This window comes from Spinacia oleracea, chromosome 6 (genome assembly GCF_020520425.1).
Source record: "Spinacia oleracea cultivar Varoflay chromosome 6, BTI_SOV_V1, whole genome shotgun sequence".
Taxonomy (NCBI): domain Eukaryota; kingdom Viridiplantae; phylum Streptophyta; class Magnoliopsida; order Caryophyllales; family Amaranthaceae; genus Spinacia; species Spinacia oleracea.
The window spans coordinates 145,348,660-145,366,082 of NC_079492.1; the positions used below are offsets into that span (position 1 = coordinate 145,348,660).

The window sequence follows — 17,423 nt, forward strand, 5'->3', positions numbered from 1 at the left end:
AAGATGATGCATGAGTGACAAAAATACCCAAAAAAATAATTGAGAGGCACCAAATCAGATATAGGACCTAAGTTTCAATTTGTTCAGGAAATCTTGAGTATTATTATTTTGTAAGTGACTAGATCGATCTAGTTGCACACTTGCGCATCTGATATAAGAGTTAATGTAACTAAGGTTATAGCCTATATTGAAAGACGAGTATATTTAGTGTAAAAAGTTAAAATGATCTAACTTTAATTAATCGAGGAATTCGTTAATTCATAATTCTTTAGAGTAGTTCATAAAAAGTACAGGTGAAAAATGTTAGATCGGAAATTGAAGATACCGTACAAGTAGTACAACGCCAACAACGGTATATTCGTTTGAAGAAGGTGTTGCGCGCGAGCGCCGACATTGACAATTTTAAGATCCACAAACGAAAAGTCAGAAGTGCTAAATTTGCGTTCATATGAAATGGCATGCAAGAAGCATGCAAAGGTTAATTTATGTTATCTTAATTAACGATTTAGGTCATGTAACAGAAATGAAACACCCACTTTGCTGATTCATCGCAACTGCCGTAATAGTATTATAAATCAAAATTGATAAAAGTCGCAACATGCGACCTTTGTAATTTATAATACGCGTCCAAGTTTACACGGGTGTGTAATACTGTTATGGGCATTTTTCTTTTTTCTTTGTTTTTTGGAGGTAAGATGAAATATTCTATCGGGTCGGAACTCCGTACGGGCCAATCCGCCCGCAGTAACAGGGATAGACACTTTAACAGTGGGGGAATAATAAGGGAAATCTTCCCCAAAGTGCCCCTAGTGGATATTGAACTCCCAATGTTTTGGTTGTAAGGTGAAATCCTTTCCAATAGGTTAAAACATTGTTTGGTATTGTGATGGACATATATCATGTTAAAAAGATGATATTTTTTGTTGTATTCAATCCCTACCTTACTACCTCTAATATTTGTAGCATATGATATTACGGAGTAACTTTTATGCACTTTCTAATAGATTAATAATTCGATTTTACACCAGAAAAAGCTAGATGAATCATTGCTATGTTGATCATGAAGTTAAAGGCTCTTGGCTGGGGTAACCGAATTGAATGATAATAGCCTCACTAGACTTGTTGGCAATATTGCTAAAGCTGCCATTAACACAGAAGGTGACTTAACCTAATTGATTAGTCTCTTTCGCACTAGCCACGTTCATCAATTTCAATTTAGCCTAAATTTAATCTAAATTTGGACACATTTCGTTTGCACTTCACTATCATGCAATCACCTACGCACATACAACAATGATATCTTTACATTGGTTAAACTTAAAACTGAGTGCCTTTATACAATATGTAGTGCACGAGTGCGAATCCTATATGGTAAAAATATCTTCCTATAGATAGACAAGCATGCACTACTAATTAAATCCAAAGTATAAAAGGAGTTGAAGACTATGCAATTGCCATGGCTTGCTCGTCATAGGGTGGTCAATTCAAACTTCCTTGTGGTCCGACTTCTACTCTCAACTTAATTTGATAATTGACGCTCCACCGCTAGCTCAATTAGGTTTTGTTCCGTTCGATCACTTATTTCAAAAAAAAAATTGTTTAATTAAGTTCAGATAATAAGTTTAGGGAAAATAAGGGCTATCCAAGTACGGAGTAAAATTTATGACTAAAATAAATTTTGTTAAATTCAGTTAAATTTAGATAAGATAAATTCATGAAAAATAAATGAAAATCACGGGAATATAATGCACCCTTAGTGCTCATTGAACATAAAGACATCTATTGACATGTAAGATAGCAATACAGTTGGTTGATGAAATGTACGGAGTACATTAATATCTTTTGTGCTTATTGTAGTTGGACCTCTCAAAAATTGATCTCGTTTGATCTGGCCGACTTAAACATTGGATTGATTTTGAAATAATAAAATACATATGCAAAATTCTGAATACTTAAAGTCAAAATGCCAACAAATACAACTTTGTTTAGGATCCGAGCATCCGATAATGGGCTCAATTTTTTGTGCACAAAAAGTACCTTCTACATATGGTAAGATTACCATGATTCTATTTTGACTTTAAAAATAATTATAATTTTATACTTCGTATATGGTTGGATTTTGTTATAAATGATTTTATGGCCCTGTTTGGTAACTAGAGGTTAGCGTTTAGCTATTTACTGTTCACATTACTACATTAGCAGTTAGCTGATTACCTTTTTGTTTAGCAGAGTTGACTGCGAATTTGACTAGCTGATTATATAAATGTGTTTGGTAACAATTAGCTGATTGTTAAAAGCTGATAGTTATTAGATTGTGTAAAATGACATTCATGCACATTGATTGTATATGAATTTTAATAGTTATGTATTTACAAATAATTTTCTGGAAAGTTTACTAATAAAATAAATTATACTGAATTACTAAAAATCTAAAAGTTGCATAACTCATTTAACCTCAAACTAAAACAGTGAAATAGGTTAAAAGATTCGTCTACCACTCTACCCTCTTCACCTTATTTTACTCTGCAGTCCGCAACTTTTACAAAAATTCAATACTTCCAATTTTAATCCATCACCACCTTTTTTTTTCCATCTACAATTACAATTATACTACTGTACAACTCCTATCTCCATAATTTCTCACCGAAATCTATACGGAGTACTTTGCAAATTAGCGTCAATTGAACTGATACAATTATCATGCAAATATAAAATCTTGGTGAGATGGATCAATTATATGGTAATTCTCAATAAATTGCAGAAATTCCCAAAAATATTTAATACAATTTAGTCTTCATTTAATTATCACGTATTTTTTCCATATTTGATGAATTTTTTTACCAAAAAAAAAAGCCAAATTAAAGAAAGATTTTTATATCAGATTCGTAAATCTAGGAAAAATTAACCTTTGAAAAAAAAATAGGAAATTTTGTGAAACACTACCTTAATGTTTGGACGTTTTGTGAATTACTACCTTATAAAAACTTTTTTATATTTTCCTACCTTATAAGTTTGATATGGTTTACTAACACTACCTTGTAACAGAAAACGTTAAATCTCTCCGTTTGTGGGCCCACCCTCAACAAATTTCTCTTTCTTCTTTTTCAATCTCTGTTCTCCTTTCTCAATGACATCTATGCACTCTCGCAGATGTAAATTTTATACGAAGGCCAAGGTCTGAATCATCAACAAATTAATCAAATTCTTTTTCCTCCTTTTCTCTAATTGTTGATTATTCATCAACAATAATTAATTGAATTTTTCAAAATTTGAATTATGGCGTCGGAAATGTTAACGTCTGGAGCAAGTGGGAGAGTAAGCTCCTTAATATCAATGGGTGCATGGAGGAGTTTTTTGAGGATGATGATGACTGTAATATTCGTGATTTTGGGACCGTTTAGGGAAAGAAGACAGAAAGTAGCGTCGATATCGATGTCGGCGAAGGAAGAGAAGGTGGTGAGCGGTTGTGTTGGTGGTGGCCCAGTAGTCAGGTTGCCTGCGGCGATTGTGAGGCGAGTAGTGGGGGATCAGGAGGTGGCAGCGAGGCGGATGATGGCGATAAGGCGGGTGAAAGAGGATGAAGATGACAAGTGCTTGAGGGATTATTCGTTTTTTGGTACACCTAGAGGTGTTACGCTATTTACGCAATCACGGTCTCCTGTTTATAGAAATGTCAGGAGAACAGAGATTGATAATAGAGAAGGAGAACAGAGATTGAGAAAGAAGAAAGAGAAAGTCGTTGGAGTGGACCCACAAACGGAGAAATTTAACGGTTTCTGTTACAAGGTAGTGTTAGTAAATCATATCAAACTTATAAGGTAGGAAAATATAAAAAAGTTTTTATAAGGTAGTAATTCACAAAACGTCCAATCATTAAGGTAGTGTTTCACAAAATGTTAATGGCGGAGAGATCGGAGGGAAAGGTTGAAGACAACAAGCAAGCAACTGATCCAAGGTAAAGTAGTCTTTAAAATGTTGTACTTGCAAACCTCTCACCAAAACGTTGCTGTTAGCAGCGTATTGTGAATCGGAGGTTTGGGCTCAAAACTCTTTCTCAAACCTCTTTCTACCAAACACCACTATTAGAGTATTTGACTAGTCAAACCTCTAATAGTACTATAAACCTCTAATTTTGCCACAAAACTCTCTCTACCAAACAAGGCCTATAACTGGAAAATTCAAAACTGTACTTTCTACATCTATACTAATTGAAATGTTCATAACGAATTCCCTCCCTCCCTAAATGATTGTCCTATACGAGTATATCATAAATGGATGTCCATATTTAATTTGTTTGTCCCGTATCTTATTTAGATTGTGGTCCCCAAATGTCTTTCCTCACACACTAACTAAAAGACAAATTTACCTACCAATTTGTTTTTTATTACATCCAATTCTTAATTAAGTGAATTTTTTCTATAGGCAATCTTTTAGGGACGGAGAGAGTACATATAAGTTGTAGTTAGCTAGGCTTCCAAAAGCTTGAACTGATCGACGACCATGCCCAACCCGATTCTAGCGTGTTAGAGCTCGAAAAGTTGGCCCGAAAGGTAGTCTTGGCCCAAAACGGGCCTCTTTATTTGAATTTCAACTTGCTCAACTTACCCCTTGATCGCCTTTAATAAGGTACTCCCTCCGTCCCATAATATAGTGCCCGTTTGACCAAAATCACGGTTATTAAGGTAAAGGATAACATAAATTATTGATTGTACTTTCAAGATAAAGTAGATGTTTTATTTTAATTTTAATTAAAAACAAACAAAACAGCCGTAATACATGTGACTATTACATTGCTGATTTTTTAAGCCAATAACAAAAGAGTAATTATCATGCCAAGTCACTAATCCAGACAAAAACTATCTGACCAATCAAATGTTTTTATTTCTCAGCAACTACCAATAGAATTACAGATTAGAAAACACACAGATTACTCAAATTCACATTTCTAAACCTGTGACTAACACCCACAATATAAATACAGACTTCATTTGTTAACTGTTCATAAAAATTTCAACAAAACAGAGAGAGAAAATTACTAAAAATAGGGGGGAGGGAAAGCAGCCAACTTTTTGTGGAGAGCATCATCGCCTGGGTTTTATGGCTTCAGACTTGGATCTAAATCAGCCTTGGTTTCCGGATGAAGAACTTGAAGATGATCAAAACCACGATTTCTCAAGTGGTGATGAATTAGATGATGATGAGCTTGACATGCTCTTTAATGGAACCAGCAGGAGCTTGAATACGGAACAACATACAGCTTACCCATTTGATTTAAATATGGAACCACCAGAAATAGAGCAGCAAGAGACAGAGCAGCAGGGGACAGAAACAGAGCTACAACATACACAGGCAGCAAGCAGTAATGCAGAAACAAGGCTGCATTTACAGAATTCTCAAGCTGTCACTCATCCGGAACCAAGGCAGGGAGGAAGGCGTCCTCATAAGCGCGCCAGGCTCAGCAGTGCTGATAGGCTGCATATCCTCGTTTGGATACTTAACAGGGGACTGGGAAAAGACGGGAAAGTCAAGAAAGGCTCAATAAAGGCTGCAAAAGAGGTATTCGGACTGTCCATAAGATGTTTAAGCAACTTATGGAACACATCAAAGAAGCAGAAAGAAGATGTTTAAGCAACTTATGGAACACATCAAAGGGGATGAGGGTTGGTTTTTATGGGGGATGATCTAGGGTTTTGGACGGTGAGTGGAGTAATTGGGCCTAGAAAAACGAATATTGACTTGAATAAAAAACATAAAGTACAATTTTCAAAGTACATTTATCTGATTTTTTTAAGGACAAATTCGGTATTATAATATATTTATGAGGGTAATATGGGAAAAAATAATAGATTAAAATAGAAACAGGCACATCTTTTAGGGACGCCGGATTAGGGAAGCGAGCACTATATTATGGGACGGAGGGAGTAATTTGCATGTGATTGACCTAAAAGTGATTACTGATTAGAATCGAAAAAGACTCAATTTGATTGACTTGATTTGAACAACCATTTTGACACTTCTACAATTATATAACACTCGACAAATGAGAAAAGAACGTCTTATCAATCTCTTAGAATTAACCCATTGGACACGAACTATTACAAGTTAATTGTTAAATTGAAATAATATTATACTACCTTGACAAACTTTTTTAGCTATCTTAATTAGATTAAATCGTGAACGATTCAATAGTTCAATGCCTTTTGTACTAAGTGATGAGACTTTTTAAGACACTCATATAAACTAAACATTTCAAATTTGATTATCACAATTTTTTGTAGTATTATGACATTTCATGATCTATACTCCGTAATATTAATTTTATCCCACTAGACGCCAATAGGCTTAATTAATTTAACTCCAATTTTTTGAGAGTTGACTCCAAGTCTCCAACTTGCACTTTTTTCAGAAAATGATTAAAAACACAACTCTCCTTGTAAATGACTTTCATCAAGACAGCTATTCTTCCTCGTATTTGCCTCTCAATTATCTATGTGCGACTATCGGTTAATTCATTTGTAACCTCATTAGCATCAAAATAAAAAAATAAAAAAAAATCCATATGCGACTATCATGTTTTGTTTAATTTTTATCCGGTTAGTGTTGGTTCCGTGTGATTAAGTTAAGGGCTCTATTAGGGAAAAAATTTCATGTTTTAGTTTTATTACTTTGATAGGCATATGATTTAGATTAAATCATAATCATTTATACGGTTATAGTAGTACACCCGCCACCTCTTGGCAAAGTAGGCTGATGGGCAAGCTCCCTCCTGTCGCCCACCTCTCCGAACGCTTAAGCGACTTCTTAATATAGTACACATATTGTTTTTGAAAATGGAAAAAATTATAAAAAAATGTTAATTAATGTGATATGTATGTTTATTTTTATTTTTATTTTCTTAACCGAAAATGATAAAAGTCACAACATGGGACTTTTAAGCCGTGTCACAATGATGACATGACATGCTTATGTGTCTTGATTTAAATTGGAAACTAAAATATTTAACTTATATTATCTATTATACATGTTTCAAAAAATGGAAACTAAAATATTTAACTTATATAATCTAAATATTCTAATTTGTTTCCTTCTTTATATCGACTACCTTATTTACATATTAAAAATATTAAAAATATTGAATTGATATTAAAAATATTATGATGACACATAGCCTACGTGACGCCTATATGACCAATTAAACTCCGACACGTAAAATTGCGACAAATAAATATTGTCGTAATTTGCGACCTTTATCATCACCCTTTTATAATAAACTAGATTGGATTCCGTGCACGCACGGATTTTGATCATTTTTTCACCAAATATTTAACTGAATATCCCTCAAACTACTGCATAGTTATAACATTTCTAAAATATATTCATTTAAATTTATTCAACTAATATACACATTTAAAATGCTAATATGGTAATTTGACCAAAATATTGAGTGATATATTTTCCATTATTAATATAGCGATCTGACTAAAATATTACCAACTTAGAATAATTATTATTACGTCGTATCTATTATTGCCATAATTTATTAACAAAATTTTATTTCCATACATAAATAGTTATAAAAAAAGGTAAATAATAAAAATAAAATAAAATAGATACACTTTTTGAGAGAGTGATTTTTGGCGGGAAAAAATCGCACCAGGAATTGACACATGTCATTCCTGATGTCTCTTTTAGTATGGAGTAATAGATAGATCGAAAACTAATCAAAAAACAATACTTAAGGACTCTAAGATTTTACTACTTAAAATAAAGAGAGAGTACCCTAACTTATGCCAAAACCTAGTCATACGCGCGAATACTTAATTGGTAGCTAAAAATATAAATGAAAAGTGATTAATTCTAAAATAGTTCTTTTTTTCAAGAAAACTTGCAATCGATGAAACAAGTGGGAATTATAACAAGTAGAAATATTTTAATGCTCAAATATACGAATGATGATTCGTTATTGAGGGAGATACTTATGATACTTTATCGTAGTGAATCTGATTTGTGAATTACAAATAGATCATGTTGTTCCAGTTGTTTGATACTTAAGAGTATAATATAAAGGAGGAAAGTGATTGATAAACCTCGTCTATATTCTATAAATGTCTATATTATATTAATCAATTTTAATTTAGTAATTGACTGAATTATTTGTCATGTCATAGTCAAAGTCCTCGGTGATTTTATAAATCTGTTTTTAGATTTGGATTAAAAATTAATGCAAGAGAACCTCTTAAAGATTAATGTTAACAAAGATGATAGACTATTCTTACCAATTACTAGTATCTAAATGCCAAGTTGAAAGCAATGTCATTTCCACATCTTCATCATATGTAAGGTTGGTGCTAATTGCTACTCCCTCCGACCCGTTCCTATTTTTTTCTCCGTTTATCATTTTACACGGTTATTAAGGAAAAGAGAATATTACAAAACTAACAATTATTGTTGTATTTTTATAGATTTTTTTTGTTTTTTAGTCTTTTTTCACGAGAAAACGAAATAGTTGTAAGAGTTGTGAGTCAATGAAAATTAAGAAATAAAAATGTCAGCTCATTAATCAATCCAAATTTAAACCAATCAATCAGAATATAAGGTTATAAGCACAAGATTACAAAGATAAAATCAAAAATGAAAGAAAATAAATGGGTAGAATATTTTGTTACGTACGCCTTAAAAAGAAACGAGAAAAACATTTAGAGAAGGAGGGATTAATAACTAAACAACTCACCAACAAGGTTTGGGCGTAATGGTTAAGAATTTTAAGGTTAAAAGTATGTAAACGATATGTCTCATATTTGAATTCGCCATCCCATTTTATATTTATATTGTTCATGTGGCTTATTTGCGTGAAAGAAAGAAAAGTTCAACTCTTTGTGAGTTGCACATTTTGGTTGGCAACATCAAATCATTTAAATGTCTTAGTAACAAGTCTTGTTACATTATTGATCGACTACTTACTTACTAATTGGAGCCTCATTAGATTTGCTTGATGTTTTTGGTTCCTTTGCTTATGGTTCGTTTTCTCTCTATTTTTATCGTATTTTTTAAAAAAAAATTGTCAACGCACAAGATGTTTACAGTTTAATTAGTTAAAAAAATTATATAAAATTGTTAAAAATGAGACCCCAAAAGGTTAAAAAAAAAAGGTTGGAATCCTAACAGGTGAAAAACCCAAAAGATTAGACCCCCAACCTTTAGCTTAATTCCTCTGTAAGGGGGAATGGTTTGGGAATAAACCATCATATTCTCATGAAAATGAGAGAGGCACAAAATATATAGGGGACTGTATTATGAGATTAGAGATGAGAGGCACAAAATGAAAAAAATGTCATTAATAAAAAATTGTCTGTTGGTTCAGTGGTGATTGGGGATGAACTTGGTAGGGAGAACCCGTGTTCGATCCCCCACAACAACAATTGGGAGGAGACTGGAACCTATCCACCCAGAACTCGCCCCGAATCCGGATTAGCCCTAAGGGTGAACCAGGTGCTAAGTGCTAACACCAAAAAATGAGATGAGAGGCAAAAAATGAAAAAATGTCATTAATAAAAAATTGTAGGTAATGGTAACTTTGTAAATTCTTTCATTATTCTCATCAACCACCAAACAAGATATTGATTATCCCTTTTTTTATTTGCCCCTGTTTTCATTTTAGACCGTTTCTAAAATATTGTCCCATTATCATAAAAGTTTATGAGACCACAAAGTCAATGGTCACATGGGCAAACAATTAGGGACATAAAGAGTAATTTTCTACAAAGGAATTTTTTTTCACCCTTAAGCTAATCCAGAATCGGGGCGAGTTCTGGATTATCTATATTTCAGTCCCCTTGATCATTCCTAACAAGTTTAGCCACAATCACCCATAAACCAACAAACAATGTTCCAACAACAAATTCTCAATTTTTTATCCCACTCTAAACTAGCCAACTCCCACCAAACGCATCGTCAAAGAGATTAACCGGTCATACTTAATTATTCATTGTAAGTTCGTCCAATTCACCTGCAAAATTGGAAGAACACAAAACTCAAAGCTCAAAAATCTGAAGACTTCATCCATGGATTCCGCACAGAACGCGGCAGCAGGAAACAATGGCGTGGTAAATGCACAAGGAAACAATAACAACAGTACCAACAACGAAGGAGCAACCTCGGATGATGCGAAGCAAAACCTAAGTGACGTCACCAACTCCATTGAAAAAACTTTGGGTCTTCTTCATCAGCTTTATCTCACTGTTTCTTCCTTCAATGTTGCCTCCCAGCTTCCTCTCCTTCAACGCATGTACTCTCTTTCCTAAAAACCCTAATTTACTCTTCGTTTTTCCGATGATTTTTGTTTACTGAAAATTTAGGGTCTTGTTTTGCGTTTTGTTAGAAATTCTCTGGTGACGGAGCTCGATAATATGATGAAATTGTCTGGAAAGTGCAATATTCAGGTTCCCATGGAGATTCTCAAGTCAGTATCCCTCCCCCCCTTTCGCTGTTTTAATTTTGATTTATATGTTTCCTAATTTCTCCCCGTTTTTGGTTAATTTACATTTTTGTTGTGTGCGTTTCGTTAGTTTAATTGATGATGGGAAGAATCCAGATGATTTCACCAAGGATGTTCTTAATAGCTGTATTGCTAAAAATCAGATCACCAAAGGCAAAACTGATGCTTTTAAGGTAAATCGATCATCTCTTTCATATTTTGAACTACTATGGAATTGAAATCCTGCACATGAATGGTATATTATCCCGTTCCGGATTAGTCTGTCCAAATTTGATTGATTTAAGTAGGGATTGGATTTGGATGTTGGTGGGAGAGACCTCTGATCATTTATGACTTGTGCAAATATATAGCAAAACCACTTGTTGATTTATCAGGTTAATGATTATGTCCACTGGTGTGCCGTTACTGAACTGTCATTACTATTTGAATTGTTTGAGGAACACCATTTCACTTGCCTGTATGTGTTTATTTATTCACTCTTTTATTGATTTTTTTTTGTCTCTTCATCATATTCTCTCTTCTGTCATTGGGTTGACATGAGGAAGTGTATTAGATATGACGTGTGTGTATGTCCGTATGGTTATATTTCTAGCTCCCTTTATATCACCTAAAATACACTAAAAGTGAGAATTTTGTAGGGTAAATTTTGAGAATTTTTGGTTGGTTTAGATAATTTGTAGGGTAAATCTGAAATTATAATGAGCTATTCATCCTCTCCAATCCCAAAGCTTGATTACTCAGTCAACACTGAGCTATATAATTAGAAGAGGATCACCATGCTTGTTGGGAAAGTATTTGAAAAGAAAGGTATATTGTTTATATTAATCAAATCTAACTGCACAATATAGTCCAAAGGATCAAATGGTATTTGTATGTTGTACAAACTAAAATGTACAAACTAAAATGTATTAGTAGAAAACAAGCATGGAGTTGACACACTCTGTTTCTAACAGTCTAACCTATGGTTCTTTGTTTACTACAAAAGCGCATTCTATCTGTTTCATTTTACTTGCCACATTGGGCTGTTTTTGAGAGTATATTGGCTCAAATGGGGCAAAAAAAAAGTGTGACAGAGAGAATATATATGTTCCAATAATTTCAGAAAAGATAAGTTCAATTAAGATTTGTTTAGCATAAGCAAGTTCAGATAAGTCAAAATCACTTGAATAGAACACATCTATAAAAACTATAGAACACATATAAAGGTGTATTTTGTTACATATAAAAAGTATGACATCGATGTTTGTAGGTATGACAAGGGGCCAACTTTGGCCTACGCCCGTGTGTGCATCTAGACTTTGCTTTCTTCTCTCTTTATTCACCAAATATGTGACTCTTGTGTGTCTTCTCTGTTTGATGGTTATTTATAAAACTTTGATTAGTAACAACGTTTTTTATTTGGTTTGCAGAGTTTGCGCAAACATATGCTTGAGGAGCTTGATGAAGCTTTTCCCTCTGAAGTGGATGCGTACAGAGATATACGTGCCTCATCTGCCGCTGTAAGTTTGGATATTGTTATGTGTATGCAAACCTTTTTTTTTAAAAATAATTCTTAAATCATTTATGGTGACTAACTTATTGCACAAACTATATTGAGAACTTGTCTGTCTATAATAGCTAGGATGGTAGCTTCATGCCTGTCTTGCTACCAGTATATCTGACCATCTTTTAAATAATTAAGAACTCTATTGAAGGGTTAATGTTTTTATCAGCAATCTGACTGCTAGGCTTCATACAGGAGATGAAAAGGTTGGCCCAAGCCCAGAGTGCACTGCCTAATGGAGATGTGAAGGTCAAGGGTGAGCTATAGGTTCTGATATCTGCAAGCAATCAGGTTTCTTTGTCAGTTACTTTACAATCTGTGTAGCTTTAAGCTGTGTATTTGAGTATCTCCATTCACAATATGGGTGGCAGTTGTATAATGAAGGTTTTTTTTAGCTTAATTGCATCCATTATTTTACTTTTTTTACACGTGATTGCCTGTATGTTGTATCCTTTGCTGTCAATGTCATGTAGTCTTCAACTAGGTCTTCTGTGCATAATACTTGTTAGGAGATGTTAATGAATTATAATATACAATTGTAAGACTGAAACAAGATTAAGAATTATGAGTGCACTTGATTGCTCACATGTTTTATACTGAAGCTTGACATGGTCTTGTGGGAGTTCTAGCATTTGATGTTTTCCTGGTCTGTCTATGATTGAGGTGGATTAAGAATTTTTTTCTTATTTTTTTAAGGGTTTACTTTAAAGTTGCAACAACTTTAGGTCTGTTTGATGTTTATATATTTGTTAAGTATAGTGAGACAAGTGGGGAATGTGAGTGAACCAGGTTGGTGAGGTTAGCTTAGTATCTTGTAGTAAGCCTGTAAGAGTAGAAATTGGGAAAGTTGTTTCGGGGTTTATGAAGGATAGGCTTGTGCATCCCTACACGTTGTTCGTTTTTGGGTAAAACGATAATCTGTTCTATGTGATATAGAATCTTCTTGAGTAACTTGAGGTGTATTTGAGATCTTTACTTCAATTTTTGGTTGTCGCAAGAGTTTTAAATTTAGTAATAATGTAACTGGGTTAAATAATAGTTATGATCCTTACACACTTTGTGGGCATGCTTGTGAGATTGAATACTGTATGGATTACTCAAAGCGGCAATTTTTCCTCAGGTTAGTTATGCAATGATTTTCTTCTTGGCATGCTGGAATAATGTCCTTGTTGCCTCATTGGGTCACTCTATGAATTTTTGAGAATCATATATTGTATTCATTCGATTGGGTTAAGAATGTGTTGAACTGGTTATTAGGATACTTAAAAGTTCCAGTATGGACATTAGGACTCTAAGGCATAGAGTGCTTCTGTTGTCACTGAGATTGTGTTTTGAAGTTTTCTGTGAACAATGCATGAGCTGGGGATAAAATGATGCTTTTTTAATCCAAACTAGCTCTTGACCCCGTTCAAAGAACGACAATTATATAGTGGTTGTTTAGCCGTCTTTTAAAGTTCTAATTTTATTGACGACGTGTGATTTTAGTGGGAAATATATGGTTTAATAGAAGTTGAATTTGAAGGTTGAAAGAATATATAAATTAAATGATGAATTAATGTTAGTGTTAAAGGGGGAGATGGAGTGGAAGAGACTGACTGAATATATTGGACTATCGGTGAATTGATTTTGAATGAGAAAGATGGAAGTAGAAGATCGAGGCGTAGGAGCTGTAAAATATAGTGTAAAAATATAGTAAACAGCAAAAAGAAAAATTGAAAAACAAACCAAGTTGATGAATGAGAGGAGGGGATGACACATCACACATGTCATCTAATCATCCATGGTTCGCTTTTAAAATACTAGGTAGAGATAAAAGATCTTTCATGAGGATGTTGATGATTGATTACAGCTAGTAAATGAGACCTCTGGACATTGGTATGGCTTTGCATGATGGAACTGGGGAACAGATAGAAAGAGATAGGTGAGAGAGAAATCGTCATGAATATTATTGAGGATTTTATTTAGCTTTATTTTTCATTTTGGGAGAGAACAAGCCTCTCGAGTCTTATATTTCCAGTCCTTGTTCTGTTTTCCAGAACTATCAATAAAAATCATCGTCTTCTTTGCTTTAAATATGTCCAAGCTATATCAATTTTTTACAAGATACTCCATTACACACTGTCTCTATAAACCGTCTGATTTCCTGGATTCTAGCATGAAAGAATGTGGAAACAAGGTAACTGAGAAAGCTCATACTTTATTGCTGCGAAGTGGAGCTACATCAAAGAAGAAAATGAAGTAAGTGATATTTCTTTATCCTTCAACCAAGTGCTAGCGCCTACTGATTCTGACAAATTTATAACAAAGCATTCAGTGGTTGTAACAACTTGGCCACAGTGGATTATGCGTTAAGTTTGCCTGTGTTGATGTGTTCTCCTTTGGTGCTGCCATGAGAACTGACGATTAATAACTGTTCTGAGGGAACTTATTCAATGTTTTATGGAAAGCAATATGTAGTAATATGTTTGTTCCTCTCTTGATAAGAAATAATCTTTTTGTCTCAACTCTTAAGCAGTTCTATTGTGAGAGAACCTAGTAGTCGGAAATTCAAAAGGTATTTCTAGAACCTAAGAACTGAATAAGATATCTGATCTAAACAGCTTAGAGCTGGTGGTAAGATAGTAAATTTACAAATTCATTATCTGCGAAGGCGGTAATTTCTCTAGATTGCATGGGCCTTAACTTACTGAAAATTCTCTCGTGCTTGTTAAAATGAGCTTGGTACAGAAAGGAAGGAACATAATCTGTAAAGAAGTATTGAACGACCACATGGCTGTAAAAGGGGAAATGTCAGGGTCGGTCACGTGACTGCATGGCATGCAGGGCGGAAGAAAGAAAGGACATTATATACAAATGACAAGTTTGAGTTTTGCCATTGTTTCCCGAGGAGCCGTACAAATAAAATTCTCGCCTCCTTGGGCCTAGATCGAGGATAGTGAGACGCCTATTATATCAGATGACGATATTTATCGCTCTTGGTTATTGGACCTGGGTGAAAAAGAGATTAGGAATGTGATCATTTATTGAAAAGAAAAAGGTCATCTCTCTCAGCAAGAAAAGAGAGCAGAGCAAGATGTTACTGAAACTCAGATATAATAGCTACTTTTGATAAGGTTAGAGTGAGAACACCGAGGAGGAAAGAGGTGGAGTTTTTGTACTGATAACTAGCAGAGTAAAAAAAATAAGCCAGGTGAGAAATATTTCTCTACCTTTAAACAGACTTGGAAAAAAGACCACCTCTAAGAAGGAAAAAGCACTCCCTTAGAAATTGTGTTTGGTTATATAGAGTATGTTTGGCCAATCTTCTTAAAAACTTTTGTTTCCGTTAAGTAATTTTCTAGAAACAGTTTCAAGAAACAAAAATGTTTGGCCACAAAATTCTAGAAGTGCTTCTAAAAAACGGAAATAGTTTACCTTGTTTTGCCCATTATATTTTATAACTATTTTAAACCATTATCTATATTATTATTTATTATTATAATTATATCATCATCATCTTATTTCCTCAGCCCTTTGATATAATATAGATGGCTCTGATTACGTTAATCAATTTAAGATATAATTTCCCTTTTTTTTCTTTTTAAAATCATGTTCAAATTCTCATCTTTCTCTCTTCTCTAAGAATCCAATCCCACACAGTTCTTGGTTGATAATAGTCTCTTTAATTTTCTTTGTTTCTCTCCATTTTACCATATTTACTGACCACCGTATGGAACACAAGTTTCCAACTAATGGATACCCAAAATTAACCTTCTTCATTATCACGAAGAAGAATTATAGTAGATCCATATTAGATCGACAAAGAGGATAGCTAATTATAGACCAGTTGGTGCATGGTTGTGGCGGAGCGCGGTCGTAGAGTGATTGGATTCTGATTACTGGGTCGGAGTTTACAAGGAAAAGCAAGAGTTGCCGACGTTGAGGTCCCCAATGAAATTGAGGAGCAAACAAGGTTGGTGGTGTTCAATCTCGGAAGAGATTTGGTGGTGACAATGGAGGGCGTAAGGGGAAAGGTAACAGTACCATGGTTTTAGGTGGGATGTAGGGTCATTTCTAAAACATGAAGGGTATTATGGCACATAGAAAATGATGCATTAAGTTAAATGGCTCCTTGAGAAACAGCTAGAGAAGCTTCAGTTTAGATCTTTTGTTTCTGAGCCCATTAGAAGCTATCTTGGGCTTCTTGAGAATCAGAACTCTTTTTACTTTACCCCCTGTTTGGCCTATTATTTGTTTCTCAAGTGGAGAAGCTGTTCTAGGAGCTTGGCCAAACCTCAGAGTAACCACTTGTCACTTACTCACTTTGGAATTTGGGATATTTGTCTTCTTTTACAGGTCTACTATGTTACAGAATTTTGCATTCCAGGATATATATATACCACAAATTATATAGTGTAATCACTTCAACAACAATGTTATTTGTCATTTTTGTAGGATTAGGTTGTGATCTTAGCTTCTTTTTAGATCCATAAGTCTAGAAGCTTTCCGCGAATTGTCTTTCTCAGATGTAACATTTGATTGATCCTCTGTCTCCCCCCCCCCTTCCCGTAACTGGTGGTCTTGTAGTACCGTAGACTTGTTTGGGATGAGAATAAAAAATAGTTTCGTGTAATGTCAGCAAGATAAATAGCATGTTGAAACGTATCACAATCAGAGAAGGATCTGGTTACTTGGATTTTCTTCCTTGTCTAGAGTGTGTTTTCTACTATTCTAATGGAGTACAAATTTGGTTGCTTGTGTTTTGTGTGAGATCTAATTTTTTTTTTTGTAATATTGTAGCTACCCTTAGGTTAAATATTTGTGACTAATTTGTAGTTAGGTGTAAGATGAGAACAGAGAATTATGGAGCTTTTCTTTTGTATGTTTATTTACAATTACCTTGCTTTTTGATGATGTTTTACTTTGAGTCGTTATTTAGTTTGTTGCATACATGCTGGAAACACGCTGACAAGGGTATATATTTCCTACCCGACACTTCAATTCTCACACAGATACTTCAATTGCTATTGAACCATATATTTGTAGAGGAAAAATTGAAGAAGAAAAGGAACAGGAAGAGAAATAATGTGATATATGCTCAGAAAACGGGTTTCGCATCAATGTTTTAACAAGAACTACCAAGCAAGTCAAAAGGAAATGTTGATTTATGTATTTTTAATGTGAAAAGCACATGTAAGCAGTCTGTTAAAATCAAGAATATGTTAATAAATGTCGTTTCTTGCAACCGTGTCTAATTTTAGGACTTCTCTTGTGTCTGACATATCGAGCTCCAGTGTGTGCCACATACCCCAATCATTTTGGGACTAAGGCTTGGTTGTTGTTGTGTGTACCACATACATATCTCTCATATTTGTGTTTGAATAACTTAGTGTTGAAGGCTCTTTT

The 17,423-nt window shown here is 34.1% G+C and overlaps 1 protein-coding gene across 4 annotated transcripts; it reads left to right on the plus strand.

Moving 5' to 3' along the window:
• Positions 1-9,912: 9,912 nt before the first annotated feature.
• LOC110796188 (mediator of RNA polymerase II transcription subunit 10b) lies at positions 9,913-17,262 on the plus strand. Of its 4 annotated transcripts, XR_008922877.1 has the most exons (7): positions 9,913-10,285; positions 10,379-10,459; positions 10,566-10,668; positions 11,905-11,994; positions 12,234-12,329; positions 14,193-14,276; positions 17,030-17,262. XR_008922877.1 is itself a non-coding variant. In XM_022001232.2 (6 exons), exons 1-5 carry the CDS (start codon positions 10,062-10,064, stop codon positions 12,303-12,305), a joined length of 570 nt encoding a protein of 189 aa, XP_021856924.1. In that variant the 5' UTR covers positions 9,913-10,061; the 3' UTR covers positions 12,306-12,329; positions 17,030-17,262. The 4 variants fall into 4 exon arrangements, 3 of the variants coding, with proteins under 3 accessions (XP_021856924.1, XP_056686819.1, XP_021856919.1); XM_022001232.2 differs by lacking the exon at positions 14,193-14,276; XM_056830841.1 differs by lacking the exon at positions 17,030-17,262 and having other exon boundaries at positions 14,193-16,650.
• Positions 17,263-17,423: the final 161 nt, after the last annotated feature.